The 17583-nt window shown below is 36.6% G+C and overlaps 1 protein-coding gene across 17 annotated transcripts in view; it reads right to left on the bottom strand.

The window, feature by feature from the left end:
- The window catches only part of PKP4 (plakophilin 4), a 222016-nt gene that overhangs the window by 76148 nt on the left and 128285 nt on the right, over positions 1 to 17583 (bottom strand). For 15 of the 17 annotated variants that reach the window (XM_073241495.1, XM_073241494.1, XM_073241499.1 and 12 more), the window contains one exon: positions 694 to 728. The exons of 1 other annotated variant lie outside the window; for it this stretch is intronic. In XM_073241495.1, coding sequence (XP_073097596.1) covers positions 694 to 728 — 35 coding nt within the window. Of the gene's footprint in view, positions 1 to 693; positions 729 to 3359; positions 3420 to 17583 lie in introns of all 17 variants that reach the window. One more of the 17 variants, XM_073241507.1, reaches the window with a different exon arrangement.

The raw sequence follows: 17583 nt of genomic DNA, 5'->3' as shown, positions 1-17583 counted from the left end.
TACATTGTTGACATCGTCCTTTATATGATAAGCTCCATGGGTACATGTGTGTGTTGTGCTCATCACTGTCTGACCAGCAACGTGCACAGCACAAGGTGCATGACGTGGGCCCTCAATAAACACTTAATGAATCTGAGTGTGAACACATCAAATGTTTATGAAAGTGGCAGACATTCTTGTTAATACAATTCATCCTTTATCTGAGGTGAATTTGGGGTAAAAAGATAAAGAGATTACATTAGAAGCTTCTGGAACATAATAGAAGCTACCAGATACTCCATATCTGGATACATAAAGAAGTGAACATTTCAGGCAACTCTACTCTTTGAGTGTGAACACCACTGTGAAATCAAAGATCTTGATTTATGTAAATGATTAGCCAACTTTCCCAGATTACATAATAACTTTTGTGAGGGCATCCATGAGTATGATAGAAAATTCTCAGAAAGTGTGTTGATATTAAAAACGTTCATATCCAGTGCTTTAACTTTCTTTATAGATGATATATACAAATTGACTCAACCATGTTAAAAAAATTAAGCATATTAAAAACTATGTCAAAGCAAGGTAGCTCAATATTGTCCCTATTAAAGGCTATTTCACCAAGAGATAGTAAGTTGAGAAAGCAGGCTAGGAAACTGCTATTTCTTGGCATGCAAAACACAAGGTTTTTTGTTTGATAAAAACTCATACCTGTTGATCTCCAAGGAAATGACTTCTCAGTTGAGCTGGAGAAAAAGGAAAAAAATTGGAACACTTACGTCATCATAAAACTTGACTGTTGACCTGTTTTGCATAAAAACATTTAATTTTCACATTTAATTATATAAAAGTATAAAAACCTCAAGCAAAATTTAAAATTACTCTTTTAAATAAGTTAGTTTTTAGATGACATTTAACTTTCTACATCAATTTGGGTAAAACTATTTCTTCTTGGAAATTAAGGCAAATTATAAAGTGACATAAGATTCTTCTTGGATAAGTCAAATAAAACAGCACAACTACATATATGATATTCAGTTATTTATATGATGTATTATAGTGATTTTGTGATAATAAATACGAAAACTACATATACACTGAAACAACACACATCCTACACAGTGTGTACAACATAGACATTAAAAAGAACCAAAAAGGCTCTTAAGAACTTCATTTATTTTACTCATTTTCAAAAGAAGCCATAGATACTCAATAGACACAAAAGTTAATGGGGTCAGTTTGAATCAACGTTACTTTATAAGATGTAAAAATAAGATTTAAATAAACCTTCATATAAAAAATATAAGGTTTTATAAACTATGATAAATTTTAGCTGTATATTTTTCTTGGTTTACTGAGTACAAGTTCAGAACATTAGTGTACCAAAAACGTATCTGTGCCTAAACTTCAAATTACAAAATAATTTAGTCACAGGGATAGAAGCATAGCATAGGGACTATAACCCATAATATCGTAGTATGTTTGTATGGTGACAGATGGGCAACTACACTTACCATGGTGAGCATTTAGTAATGTGGTAGTTGATGCATCACTTAGTTGTTCATCAGAAACTGATACTGTATATACACTACATTTCAATAATATGAAAAAAAAGCCCCAACAGAACAAAAGAAAAACATATATGCCTCCCTGCTTCCCCCACCTGAACCCGCTGCAAAACAAAAACAAAACACCCCCCAAAAACCCCCAGAAAAGCATGGTGCTAAAATCACATATATTGCCTCCTTTGTATTATTTACAACAACCTTATGAATATGTATACTGTTAACTTTCTTTTACAGATAAAGAAAGTGGCCAGCGTCTTGTGCTAGTAACTTGGGGAGCTGGGATTCACACCCAAGGCCAGGGCTTCTTACCAGTGTGCTGTGTGGTAGACAGCTTGTGATCCCATTTCTGCATTAAACACATAGACATACAATGTGCCTAAAAAGAAGTCCAGAAAAATAAGAACCAAAGGGCTAGCAGTTATTTTTGTGGGGTACCAACCAAAAGGATTTTTTTCTTTTCAACATTTGTCCTTTTATTTTAAATTACAAAAAAAAACACATATTGAAGTAATTTTGAGGTGTTTATTACATTTAAGGAAATGGTGTGTGATTTTGGGCTTAAGGAAACAAACTGTAAAATAAAAGACTTGGAACAGGAGGAAACAATTCTTTCAGTGTTATAGTTCTAAGATTTTAAGTTCTTGTGAACCCCTTGGTATTTTCCCAAGTCATTAACTGGTTAATGAAACTCTTGCTCGCTAAACATTCTAGATTCAGTAAGAACTCCCTGAGCTCCAATTTTGTGTGTAATTTGCCTTTTCTTCATCAAAGTCACAGCAGTTCATATTCCAGGACCTGGAACTAGCTGCAAGCAGGGGGGCATGCTCCCAATGAATGGAGTCAATCAGTTAACGTAAATCTTCAGCACTTTATCTGATGCACTCCTGATTTCAAAAGGGACTAATGGGAAAGAAAAAAGATGAAAATTCGGTCAAATGTGAGTCAGGGAACATTTGTCTTGCTCCTGAAGGTAGGCTACTCCATCCTTGTGGCTCCAAAAGTTTTCCCATATGCTGAGTTTCAACTTCTTTGTAATCTCTTTCTGTCATAGTGCTACATTAACTACTGTTCTCTACATTAGTTTTCTAAGCACTGAGGCTATTATCCAACTGTGATCTTATCAAAATGCTCCTATTTTTTGCCAGTATTAAAACACACGATAGATCAAACTGCCATCCAAGAAAGAAACGGTTAGTATACCTCAAGTTTCTTGGGAATATCATGAAAGTCTATTATTTACTGAGGTAATTTATATAAACTGTAATTGTGAGAAACACACTCACTGGTCCAAATTCAATAAGTGGATACGGAAACAAAGAGAACAGCAGAGCGAGGCTTTAATGACGGTCTTGCAAGATCGGGTGTCTGGTCAGCAGGCACACCTGGGGAGATTGGTACCAGTAATTTATCTCCTAGTGCGCGAGTCCCTCCCCTGGTTCCTCATTGGCTGAGTGCCACAGGGTTCACATTCTTTCCCTGACATTGCCTAAGCCAGTTATATCTTTCCCTTACATTTGTCTTAATCTTACTGGTAGGTTTAAAAACTCAAACAGGTATAGCCAGGCCCTTATAGATTCCCACCTCAACTTTCAGCCTGAGCAGCTTCCACCACGTGGCCCTTTGTTAATACCTTACTGTTAAAAATGTTTTAAACCTCCTGGTGGGAATAAATCACATTTAGGTTTTATGCTGTTTCCAAACAGTAATGAAATACCTTTATAAGATTTTTCATTCTCGGAATTACAGATCATACAATATAATTCACGTTAATTGCTCAAACTGGGCAAGGCTTGTGGCTGTTTTGCTCACCTCTTGATCTCAAGTGCCTGGCATACTGGATGACACATAGCAGATGCTTAATATGTAAGGCTGCAACACAAAGTGTGAAAAAGTGATACTAAGTCCCTCATTGCTCTGAAGGATCAGGTATATATAAATTATCAGTTACTACTTTGCTCAAGCACGTCCATTTGTTCTCCCCCACTCTAGGAAGGGAATTCCAAGCGCCTCATTGTGTAAAAATCAGGCAAAGAGCATTTTTGCTGCTCAAAAGGCCTTTTCAATAGCACAATAGGCATTCCTAGAGGGGAAGCCTCTGTTAGTATAATTTTTTTCTTACTCTATTTGAGGTAAAAGATAAAAATCATTAGGAAAATACACTGAGGTTAGGATTAAAAGTAAGCAAAAAGTTCTGTGGTACATTTTGAAGACTATATATTCAGCCTGATTACCTTCCCACTAAGCCAACAATTCTGTGTTATTATTAGTCATTATATGTTATTCAGAACAGTCTATTTCCTTTCGAACTGTTCACTTCAAATGAGTCTCAAACTGTTCACTACTCAGATTCAGGGATCGGACAATAAATAGTACAACAATCTGAAATGCTCAAATTTTAAGTCATTGAATATAACCTGCTTTTATTAGAACAATGAGAGGCAGCTCCATGTTGAAGCATAGGCTTATTTCCTCCTCCTTCCCTCTTTTTCCAACTATCTATTCCTAGAAACACTTATCCAACTTTTACTGAATGTCTACAATGTGTCTGCAGGCACTGTGCCCACAAATGACTCCGTCCCATTCCCTTCCACCTCTCATCTGAAGATGCCAAGTAGCTTGTGTTCTAAGAGCTTTCGCTGGAAAGAAAAGCATATTTTCAAATACAAGAACTGACTCATCCACGATAACCTTGTTTCAGTGGGAAGATGCATTCACAATTTCCAATAACTTAATTATCAACAACGTTTGAGAATGAAATCCATTCATAAGTTTGGGATTGGTCTGATGGTGGACAACAATTAAAAGTAAGTTTATTAGTAAATTAATTTTAATGCAATTCATTTTAATGTGAATATTAGTTTTATCTTAAGGAAGAAACCCTGCCTTCATTATATCACATGAAAATATGTAGTAAATCACTGTAAAATTGTATACACTTGTGAAATTATTTTTTTTCATTTATGCCAGTTTCACAGACATAAATGGAGGCAAAAATATCTTTGTTGTCTATTTATGGCTGTGCAATGTCTTTCAAACCCTCCTTATTTTGGTGTTTTCCCATGAATCAGCAAACCAGCCAGCTCATGCTCTGCAGCCAGAGGGCTGGTCAGCCACCCAGGGTCTCCAAGAAGCCACATGAGGGAGTGGCCAGGGCACAGTGGGGACCTCTGCAGTGGGCCCGGGGGTGGCATGAGGGAGTGGCCAGGGCACAGTGGGAACCTCTGAAATGGGCCTGGCGGTGGCCAGTGGCTACAAGCACTGATCTTGGATATGCTGACTCAGAATCCGGCTCTCTGGCCTTCCTCGAGATTCCATAAATTGACACATCTAAAAGCTTTTAATGATATCCTTTTCTGCTTATACAAGCCAGAGAGAATTCTATTTGCAATCAAAAGTCCTGACAGATGTTAGCATACAATTAAGTATTATGATTGAAACAAATCTAACCAGACCCTCTGAAAGAGTCAAAACCTCACTCCTTAACTTTAGACCTGTATTTCCAAGCGCCAGCTTCGTATTTGACACATTGAAACTCTTTGCCCCCACGACGAACTGCATTAAATCATTACCACCTAGTCACTCAAGCTGAAGAACACAGAGGCATTTTACTGTCCCCCCGCCACCCGACCACTGCGGCCCCACTGAGTAAGCTCCATGGGTCTGCCTTGTCCAAGGTGAACCTCCAGAGCCTAGTATCTGGCACATGGCAGTCACTCAAAACACACCTTTATCATTCATCCCTACTACCACGGACACGGCAGGCCCTCACCCTCTCAGGCCTTTGGCTTTCAGCAGCGCTCCTGGCCTGCCTTCCCAGCTTTGGCATCTCATCCTTTCAGGCTCTTCCCTGCTGCTGCTACAGTGCTTTTTTCAAACACTCCAATCTGACATCATTCTCCTGATGCTAATGCACCACAGATCCATAGAGGGTAAGATGCAAACATTTTAGTATGGCACAGATTCAGGCATCTTAGTTTGACACAGAAGGCCCCCCACCACCTGGTTCCTTCTGGTTTACCCTTTCCTACACAAGCCTACATCTAGGGACTTCTAATTACTTGCAGTTCCCCCCACATACCAAGCTGTTTCACACTTCTAGTGCTATTTTTGGAATAGAGCATGTAGGAACACAGTCTGGAAATTCTTCCAGAATTACACAAATTCCAGAATGGCATATGCAGGTACCAGGCAGCAATATGTATGTTACACACCCATGAAACTGAGCACTCTAATAAAGTTTACCTTCACTCTGTATCATTTAATAACAGGGATGTTTTTGAAAAATGGTCTACTTAAGTAGGTCTGTACCCAATTTCCTCCTGATTCTACTGTCTAACGCGAACCAGCCTGCTTTGTGCAGACCAGTAACCTCAACAGTATGGCAGGGAGCAGAGGAGATTTTGATGGAGCCACATGGTAACCATGTCATTTCCCTCACCTTCTTCTAGGTCTAGTGGGACTCCTTCTATCACTACTGCATGAAGGCTACTGTTATTAACTCTCCTGTGAGACATACTGAATTGGGACAGAACCCAAGAGTTATCTCTGTTGAAACAAGAACCTGGTCTTGGCCTAAGATTAGAATGTGGTAAAAAAATGTCCTACTTTGTTCTATTAAAAAAATCACTGTGTTAAGAAATTTTATACACATACATGTACATATATGTGTATATATAGAACTCTCAATAGTTCAAACAATCAAGCACAGCCAATAATGAATTAAATTGCACTTGGCATTAATAGAGAGGAATCGCTGGAATGAATTATCCTAGAAACTCTTATTTATGAATAGAGCTGGACATGTCCCACTGTCTAGACTACATGCCCTCTACAGGGTTCTCCCAGTGACTGTCTATGATTCTTTGAGAATTAAAGAATTCATTCCCTCCTTTGTGTCAAGAATGTGCCCAACAATTCTTCTCAATTTTTGGACTTTTCGTATGTTTTTAATTGCAGTATTTACCTGGCTTTTCCACTACCAAATGATGGCCTTCTTGAGGGTAAATATTGTGTCTTAATTCCATTGGCATATAATCAGCATTGGATGGGATGCTAAATAAATGACAATTGATCTTAACTCTTTGGGTTGTTCTTTTTAAAGGTTAATCCAATGTAATTTTAGAAATTGCTTCAATCATTTTATAAAGGAGTCTAATTCCCCCCTTGTTTTTGATTCTTTCTACATCTTTTAGAAAAGATGTTTATTGTACATAGAACATGAATCCACTCAACAAATACTTGATTATCACTAAATGCCAGACATTGTATAAGGTGGGATATAACTGTGAAAAGAGACAAAGTCCTTGCCTGCTGCTGCTTCCAGTTTGTCTTATAATTATTCATTACAGTGCCTGTCTGACTTCTCCAGGGAATCACATACCCCTCAAAGGCAAGAATGTGTCAAGAGGTTTTGAAAGGCTAATCTTAAAGCCAGAAACCTCTAAGAGAGGACTCTGATGGGTCCAGCAGTGTTGTAACTGAAGAAGCGTTCACATTATCTGCAACAACCCAAAGTGTGGAACATTTATCTTTCAAAACAAAAAGAAGCCCTGGGCCTCCTTCTACTCATCTATTAAGAGGTTAATCCTGGGATTGCTAGGGTAGGAATTTGAATATGAAGGCTCTGGCAGGAGAGGTATTCAGCAATACGAAATGTGTTACCACATTCTAGAGTTTGCCCCAATTCCTACAGCTCAAAAAATTGTAAAGGGTTGAGAAAATAAGCCAGTTTAGAGACCACCAATATAATACTATAGACATACAAGTAAACCTGACATTTCTTCCCTTTGCATTACGACAATCTTTTCATATGGCTGCTTAAGTCACCCCAATTTAGTAGCATTACATGATCTACTTATTTCACTATTACAACATATTCTTTCATGACATTTTAAAAATGATTGTTAGGGGATCTTCCTTTACTGATAGAGGTAACTAACAGGTGAACACTCACTGATGCTATCTATGTTCATTAACCTTACTGTAAATATTTTCAAATGCATTTTTATATTGCTGGCCTCACATTTTACTGTTGAATTTCCTATTTAGTTTTACTATTTTGAGCTCTGACTGTAAATTCAGATTCTATACCTAAGTTCTGCATTTCTTCTGCACGTTAACTCAAGTTCAATAACTACATTAACAGATGCAATCTTAGTAGTCTGAGTAATTTCCAAACTGCTTTTCTCTCTTTCTCTACCAATGCATTACTGTTTCATTTTCAATTTGTGGTTTGCTTATTTTAAAAATTACCTTTCAACTTTTCCACTTGTTATTGGTGGGCTTTATTATTCTACTAATTGAGGTTATTCCATTAGCAAATGCATAGGTTTTCAGTATTTTAACTCTATTGTGAAAACTTCTGGCAACTCTCTATTGGTTTGTACAAAGTTATGTTTTCCTACATATATACATATAGTGATAACAATGTTACACACAGAGTAATAGTATTTAACTACATTCAGGTTCCCGGACCTGACTGTAATGTGTGTAAGTATGTGGAAGGGGGATCTTCCCACACTAACACCAAGCAATTCTTGAACACCTACAGGGTGTTGGAGAACTCAATTCTGATTCTAATTGACTAGAGACAGCACCAGATTCCCCAGGTTAAGGGCTCCGTCCTACAAGATGGCCCTCCACCCCCAACTCCAGATGTGGGTCACAAGCCCCAGGCAGTTCCCTGTGCTTCTGACCTACTGGCTATAATTTGGAAGTTCCCACAATCTCCCCCTTAGGTTCAATTAAGTTGCCGGAGTGACTCAGAACTCAGGAAAACACTAATGTTTACCAGTTTAATAAAGGGTACAATAAAGGATACAAGTTAACAGGTGGAGGAAGAGAGACATAGGGCCCAGTCCCAAATAAATGAGCTTCTACCCTCATGGAGCTTGGGGCCTGGGCTTTGTGGCACATGGAGGTGTTTTGGTTTCCCAAGCAGAGTGAGAAGCAGGATCCTCCAGAGCAGAGAGCGATTAGCTCTTCTCAGGGGTTTTGTGAGGGCTTCATTACATAGTCATGTAATGACTATGGGGAAGAATAATTGTACTATAGTGTTTAATTTTGTCCTACTGCTCTAGTTTCTCCTGCGTTACAACCGAGACAGTATCTTGTTAATGTAAAGGATTGATTTCCTAGGTAATACTTATCTGATTAAAAGTGAGAGGTGAAGTCCTTGTTCCCCAAACATAGGAAAGACAAAACGAGTTAGTTATAACCTAACAGTTACCTACTGGTAGGTGGTGCGAGTTCTTGGAACATCAGAAGATGGTGTACAGCATTAGAGAGCCCTGGATTCCATCTCGGTCTTCTGGACAGTTGCTCAGTTTCTCTTAATGCATTTGTAAAACATTCTACTGACTAAATTATTGGCCATTGGCTGATTCAACCTCCAGCCTTAAATCTCTCATCAACATGACAAGACACGCATTTCACCTTCAGGCCTCTGCAGTGTCTTCAGGAACTGTGGATGAAGACCAAATACACCTGGGAAAAATGTATTTCTCATGACTCCTTATATGGCAGTTTGTTAAAATTTCCTTTGTAATCCACCGCTCTAATATTTATGTCTACTTTTTAATTGGTTCCAAAGTCCATTTCTCAGTTGAAAAAGAGAAAATTGGGTTGTTTCATTTTTAATCTTTTTGACAATGAATTAATATTGTAACTGCTTAACACCTTGTTATCCCCTTTGCACTACAAACGGCTTTGTAATTAACTGCTTCAGAATCTTCTTAGAAATGGACACTGGGCGCCTAGTTCCTAGGCGACTCCGTATTTCCTACTGTGCACCTAGGATTTCCTTCCCCAGGGATCTGGCAAAATTACTAATGATCCTCAAGTTCTGGTCTCTATTTAGAGTATTATGAGGCAAATTTAAAACAAACTTTCTGAGTTTGATTAAGTAATCCATTCTATTGAACACTTACATTTCTGTATCTTAATTATACTTAGATCTTCAATTGTGATATGGACATAACATACCTCCTCTTTTCTATTTCTATCTAGTATTACTTTGACTTTCCTTTTAATTAGTACATTTACAATGTTGCTCAGTTTCTCTTAATGCATTTGTAAGACATTCTACTAGTTTTCTGCGAGTTCTTAGGTAGGTCGAGCTAATTCTGTGCTTTAGATTTCTTGACAGCTCTTGAAATTATGCTGGAGAATACCATTTATAGGTTCTAGGTCTTAAAAGCATTCATCATCTAAGCAGCTCAAATTTTTCCACCTTGACCCTCAAGAAGAATGTCCTCAAGCTCCTTTTATACTCGTAATTGGCACAGTGAGAAGTGAAGTCCAGAAGACCGAGATAGAATCCAGGGCTCTCTAATGCTGTACATACACCATCTTCTGATGTTCTAAGAACTCGCACCACCTACCAATAGGTAACTGTTAGGTTATAACTAACTCGTTTTGTCTTTCCTATGTTTGGGGAACAAGGACTTCACCTCTCACTTTTAATCAGATAAGTATTACCTAGGAAATTAATCCTTTACATTAACAAGATACTTACTGTCTCGATTGTTAACGCAGGAGAAACTAGAGCAGTAGGACAAAATTAAACACTATAGTACAATTATTCTTCCCAAGACAGGTGTGAATAGCTCTTCATTCTTCCACTAGGCTATCCTGGCACATCAAAGACAGGAAGGCCAATATGTAGAACAGATAAGGAAGGTGAACTGCTTTGTCTGGATGAAGGAGAGGAGGGGAGGCCAAAGGCAAACGGGTATCCCTCCCCACATTAGAAATCATTTGCCTACAGACATTAATGATATCCTAGCAGCAATACTCAGAAAGCAATCCTTCTTGGTATTTAAGTAGTTTTGAGAGCCCTTTCCAAATTTACTTACTGTTTATTCACAGCCAATCTCAACAAAAAACAAATACAAAAACTCACGCTCCAAATTCATGCTTTTCCCAGGACTGAGGTGCCTTTCTCTGTTGCCTGTATTACGGTATCAGACTCTGGCCAATTCTCTACTGGGCTGGGGCCTGATCTCTTCTTCCTAAGAAAGGACCACTTGATCTCAGCAGTTAGGAAAAGTGAGACATGCTCATGATTGTAGTTTATTATTATTATTACTATGTGTTATGGTTTCAAATGGCCCCTAAAAATGGTACATGCCTTTAATTTGAACCTAAACAAGGCATAGCAAAGAGACAGGGCAAAGGATCATCTGTTTTCATAATGACTCACATGACTTGAGGGTGATACTAAGGTTAGAGAAAAGAAAAAGCACTTGAATTAAAAATCATGGGGGACGCAGCTGCTCCTGACCATCCGCAACAGGCCACGAGGCTTGAGTCTGTCACTAGTGATGGATGATGAATTTGTGCCGGTCCATCCATGCACTCGAAACCCAATCACCTGTGTGACCAACAGAAGCAGAAAACGGGAGCGCTGTAGGAAGGCAGGCCCGGCACTCTCCGGAACATGGGAAAGGTCTGAGGCTTTCAGTCTGACCCAGAGATTTCCTCTCAGCGACACTTTTACCTGAAAAAACTTCGAATGTGCTTTTGCAATTTTAGTCTTTAACAAATCAAGAGCAACGGGGACAGCAAAGTATGGTACAAAACTACATTCTTAGATTCCGTTGGCCACTAACAAGTTTAGAGTAAAATGTATAACCAGACACTGTGGTGATCATTTTTAGTCTCCTTTCTGACTCTATTTTGTTCTCACTCTTTTTCTCAATTCCTCATTCCACTTTTCCCTCATGCTACTCTACTTTATTCTTGGACTCTCACAACATCTGCCTAAAATGAATTCCAGGAAAAGGTAATATATAAATAAATAGTATTATGACGAGTTTCATACAGATAAAATTATGTAATTGATACATAGCAAAAATGCTAAAAGAACAGGAAATACTAGAATATCCCTTTTAACAATTCAAATAACTGTCACAGGTGGACACATTTTAGAAATTGTTAAATATTCTCTGACAAAACATTTTGTGTTAGTGCTTTGAGTCTATGAACAAAAGATCCAGGAGACCATATGGAAGGGGAAGATCAAAAAGGGTGTAGTACTAGACAAAAACGAGACAAACATTCCCTCTGGTATCCCCATAAATTATACAGGAAGCATGATTTCTGTGGAAACCCATCCCACAACAGGTGTTCCAACCAGGAAAAGTAGAACTCCAATAGAAGGGTTTTCTAACATTTCTGTTGACATTTGAAAGAGTGAAAGCAACTGAGATGGAAATAGTAAAATGGCTAAACATAACACCAGATTCCCTTTCCTAAGCATTCTGCCATAACTTAGGCTGCTATTTCTGCAAAGGATAAGTAAACCTTGGGATAGATGGGCTACTATGAATCATGTGTCCGTGCTCTAAAAAGTGTTATTGTTCTCTCATTTTTATTCTTCCAAAGCCTTTAAGAGGTGAAAAAAGATAAAGGGAAAACCTTTTTAAATTTTAAAATAAAAAAAGAAAAAGCACACATATACATATTCTCTTTAAAGGTGTATTCACAATTCCAGTCTTTTATTTTTAAATAAAGCTAGACCTGGTAAGAAGCAGGGAAAGGGTCTGTTTTTTCTACTTACTCTACATGAAACAGAGCACAGAGTTCATATAGGACTAAGCCATAAAGCTCTGTAGTAAGAGATGTGCTGGCTGGCATCTAAAACCCTTAAAATTTGTCCTTATACATAGCTTTGTTTATGATGCATACAATTTCATTTTGTAATTATTCAGAATTAGAAATGCTTTGAAAAGTTTATGTAAAAATTTACTCGAAAGGAATTTTAAGATATCATAAGCCTAAGTTTTTAATTAAACATGTACTCCCCTGATTATTTATCCTGTTCAGACATTCAAAAACAAATGAGTTATTCACATATAATTCCTTGATACTCACATAAAAGCACTATCAAATTTGGTGTCTGTCTAAAGAATGATACTCAGTTTCTGTCCATTGACTAGCCAGAGTTAAGGATTTATTCTTAAATGTTTATGAACAGTATGGTTTCTTAAATTTCTGAGAAAACTTTTACTTCAATTATGAGTATAAAAAGAAAGAACATGATATGTTTCTTTAATTTCTTTTTGGAAAAAATTATGCTTCTCACTGTAACAGCATTTTCAGCCCTTGATTCACGGACAAGCACCATAAATAGCTGTTTTAGTGCTGAAGGAGGAATGAATTCACATATGGGATAGAGTATAGACCCAGTATCATCAATAAATGGCCTGGAAAAAGAATGATCATGGAAGAACACAGTCAACATTTGGCGGAACATATGCTCTGCATTTCTTTGTAGTAAGATGTACGGAAGCTAGGTAAGTGGTTCTAGGATGCTTTAAACTTCTCCTGAAAGTTCTCATGGACTTTCAAGAAATATGAGTGAAAAGACGAACAATAGTTTAAAACATACCAGAAGTGGCTGACCAGCTTTAATCTTCTTTCCCTCCTTTACTCTCTATCCCATTCATTGCCAGAATGAGCCAATGCTATTCATGGAAAGGGCATTATGAAATACATGGAGCACACTGTGTAGCTTCACAATTTATTCAACTTAAGTGGTTTTCAAATAAAATAAAGAGAGCATCCATCACTCAGATTTTGAGAAATGTAATCATCTTAACTTTATAAAAATGAAACAAATTTTAACCATAATTTCAGTCAGAAAATTGAGTCAAATCATGTAACATTTAAAAAACTTTTTGTTGGGCAACATTTCACACACAGAGGTGTATATATAAAAGAAAACAGTATAATGAACCTGCCTCTGTTACCCAGCTCCAATAAAAAAGGGAACGTGTGGTCAGTGATTTCATTTACACCTTTACCCAGTATTTTCTCTGCATCACTAGATTATTTTGAAGCAAGTCTCAGACATGGTATCACTTCAGTAATAAATACTTTAGGTGTATCTCCAAGCACAGATGCCTAGAGAAGGCCAAAACTACAATAATACTATCACACCTAAAAATTAACAGTAAAATTCTTCATATCAACCAGTATCTATCTAGTCAGTATTCAAATTCCCTGCTTCAAGGTTTAAACATAGATGTATTTTTTGAATCAAGACCAAGACAAGGTCCACATATTTGTATTTGGTTGAGTGTCTCTAAAATCTTTTTTGATGCTTAGTTATATCCCCCCTCCTTTTTTCTTGTTTGAAATCATTTTATTTGCCCTGCAGTATTCCTGACAAACTAGATCTAATGCATCTAACCAATGCATCAGCACAGTGTCATTTAACATGTTCCTTTCTCTCCGTATGTCCTACAAACGGGTATTTGTATCTAGATGGTTGAGCAATTCTGGGGCAAGAATATGTCACAGGTGATGGACATATACTTCCTATTGCATCTTATCAGGAGGGCATAATTTCTGACTATCTCCCACTTTGGAATATTAACACAGATCAGTGGTTCAGGTGCTATCAGCTGATCCACACATTGTGAAGTTTCCCATCATCTTTTCAGATAATTATTTTAGCAGCTATTGATGATCACTGATCTAGATACACGATTTTGATAGTGGTTGCAAAATTCACCCAAGATTTTAACTCCTCAAATTATTCTTAATGTACTCCTCTGGTCAATAACACAACCTTTGTATTTATGTTCATAAGTAATACAATACAAGAGTATTTCACTTTCTACTTACAAGTAGGTTTTCACTGAAAAGCATTCTGCTATTACTGCTGAGAAAATAGATATAGATGTGTGTTTTGTACCTCCTAAGCACCAGTTCTTGTATCATGGTTGATAATTTTACTCACATTTTCCCTGTGGTTCAAAGAGCCCCACTATTGATAATATAACTATAGCTGGGGGTACATCCACCTTTCATTGACTTATTCTGAAGTAGAAACTACATATCATAGGTCCCAGAATAACTGTTATTTGTTCTTTTCCAATAAAAAAAAGGTTAGAAAAAGTAAACACACACATACACCCTAAAGCCAATTATTCCTTGGGTTATTATAAGCAGTCTATTCTGGCAAACCAAATATTGTATCTGAACTGGTTAAAATGTATAATTTTTAATATATGAACTTTTTGGCTGTGAAAATCTGCAGCCTACAGGTTTTTCTCCTCTTCAGTTTTAGATTATTTTTCCCTTTATTTAATTGTGGAGTAACACAACAGCAGAGTAGAAAATCTATGCAACCAACAGATTAGATTGATTTGTTATTAAATAGATTGTGAAGCCTCGGGGAGGAGAGCTATAATAACAATGCGCTCCCTACAAAGTCCGGCATATTTGTCAGATGTTGTTGGTTTTTTTCCCTTGGCAGACATGCCATGTTCATTTTTCCGGCAAGCTGATTACCTGCTGAAAATGCACTAATGGATGGCTCTCACTTTTAGGTGGATAATCATATTTTCTATTTCTTTTTCCATACCTCACTGGCTTAGAGGTGCGTATGATAGTAGTTCTTTGGAAGGTTAAGGAAACATCTTACCACAAGCATCAGTCTTGCTACTCTGTGTCCTTAATCTGCCAGATGGGGATAAGAATGCAAATGTGCCACCAACCTTCTTTATTTCCTCATGGAAATTAAGGTGATTAAATGAAGGAATGGTAAACTTTTCTCTCTAAGGTAATGAACTGCAGAAAGTACATTACTGGCAATATACGTTTCAAGACTGTTTTTTTAGAATCTTTGAATTAATATGTACAATACTTCTTGTAATATGTTTACGGTCAACCAAGAATATAATACATAGCCACTCAAGTTTCCATAAAGGAGAGACAAAATAATGGTGGTGGAGATGGGGCTAGGGGCTGGTGTTTTATAATTGTCTTTGCACAATGAACATGATTCTAGACAGACTGTGTCTACTTGGGGTGGTAGAGTGGAGGTAAGTAGGGTACTTAAGTCTTCTTAAACCACTTACTGACACCCCAGTGGAAAAACCAATAGAATAACACTATCTTTAGGGGAAAATAGCATCCTAATGTTAAATTTAGGTGTACCATACTAATTAAAACCAAATCGAATGAAAAAATACCAAACCTTATTGAACAATAAGAAGATAATGGGCACAAAACATCTACTAGCCCAAGTGTCTGTTACGCAATAGGTGTAATGCTTATTGTTCTCTTTCTTAAAATACAAGAAAATATTTTCACCCAAGGACATGAGAATCAAAGACAAGGTAAAACTTCCTGGAACCAAGCCAAGACAGACAATGTAATCTGATTAACACAGTGCACTTCACAAAATAAAGATAATAAAATATAGTCATATATTTTATGCTGCTACTAAGGCACTTGGTCATATTGTTAGTTATGCACAATGGTCTCTTCTGTTGGACTGGAAATTTCCAGGTTTTGGTATCTTTGTGTCCCTATGATAAAGCAAAAGCATACATATTTATTACGTGAATTTAGAGAAGACATAAACATTTGCAGAAAAAAACAAATGCAGAGTCACTAAAGGAAATGTGGAAATAGAAAGTAATGTCAGTATCATCTGTTTGGGTTTCACCTACCCTAAGTTGCAAATTTGGATAATTTGGTATCTATTATTATAGGTCATATGTAGAGTTTGTTTCTTCTCCATACTTGTCATAATACAAAATAAGGTCTGTATTCTAAGTAGATTAACATGGTGAAATTTGTCTGTCATGTACTAAGACCTGTATTATTTTAAGATACACATCCCAGAGTTATGTCAGTTTCAAAAAACTGATAGAACCAAAACGAGTAAGATATTACTCATTAGAACAATAGGCAAAGAAAATAGAAGAAACTCAGAAGGATCATAAGAATATGAAGACACCCAACCCTGCTAGTCTTTAAGAAAATGCAAAGTAAAATGATGTTAACATTAGATTGGTAAAATTCAAAAAGCCTGTCAAATATTAAATGTTGGGGGGGAAAAAAAAGGAGAGAGTCACTGAAGTTTCCACACCCTGCTTGAGAGGGTACAATTGTTCAGCTACTTCAGAAACCAACTCAGCAAGATCTAGAAAAAAGGAAAAGCGTGCCATAATTATGAGCCAAATATTCCAATTCTAATTATATTTATTCCAGAATTTTAAATATGTAAACCAGGAGATATATCAAAAATGTTCACTGGTGCATTACTTATACTATTGAAAAATGGAACTTACATTTCTTCAATAGGGGAATGGCCAGTTTAATATTCTATGAAATAAATACATAACAGCAGTAAAAAAAGTGAATCTACATAATAACATGGATAGATCCCAAATACTGAGTAGGAAAATCAAGGTGCACAATGAAACTGAGACTATCCCTGTTGTATAGGTTAAAAAAGCAACACAAAATACTGGCCCAGGGTGTATATGATGAATGTATATAAGATGAAAGTATACAGTAAATCGGAAGACTATTTACTACTGATTAGCTACTGAGGGAATAGGGCAAAGGGGGGGTTGAACTTCATGTTAATATTTTTTTAACAACAACAAAAAAGAAGCCCGTATGATGAATTATCAAGTTTTTAATTGTGATGTGAGTAACTGAATTTTTGTTATGTTATTCTCTATACTTATTATTTTTAACATTTCTCAAGATAAAGAGAAAAAAGTACAGATAAAACTAAAAGTGATAGCAATAAAGAAATATATGATTAAGGTTGTTATTAATTCCTATACAGCAGTAAAGTTTTTCAGGGAGCATCCTGAGATATACTATATGGCCTATTTATCTTACTTTATAATTTCAACATATATGGTTTAAAACCTAATGACCAAGAGTGGGGGCTACTAATTTTTCTGTATTGATTCAATAATTCATCACTGCTACATATTTTAAGAATAGTAATTATAGGACATGAACTATGAAAAATTACAGAAAATGGAGTAATGTTATTTTAATTAAAATAGCTATTTAAAATTTAATTAGATAATGGCATGGTACATATATTTTAGATACATGGGCCTCTGAATTTTAAAAGTATTTTCCTCTTCATTAATTAGGAAAATTAACACAGCCAAGTTGCCTCCATATTTAGACGAGTGTATTTAAGTAGTCTTAAAATATTCTGAAACTTTATAACTATAAACTTGATCTCTTTTTGTGGTTCATT

This window comes from Manis javanica, chromosome 7, assembly GCF_040802235.1.
Source record: "Manis javanica isolate MJ-LG chromosome 7, MJ_LKY, whole genome shotgun sequence".
In the NCBI taxonomy this organism is placed as follows: domain Eukaryota; kingdom Metazoa; phylum Chordata; class Mammalia; order Pholidota; family Manidae; genus Manis; species Manis javanica.
The sequence above is the reverse complement of the archived record's forward strand: the minus strand, read 5'-3'. Positions and strand labels throughout refer to the sequence as shown.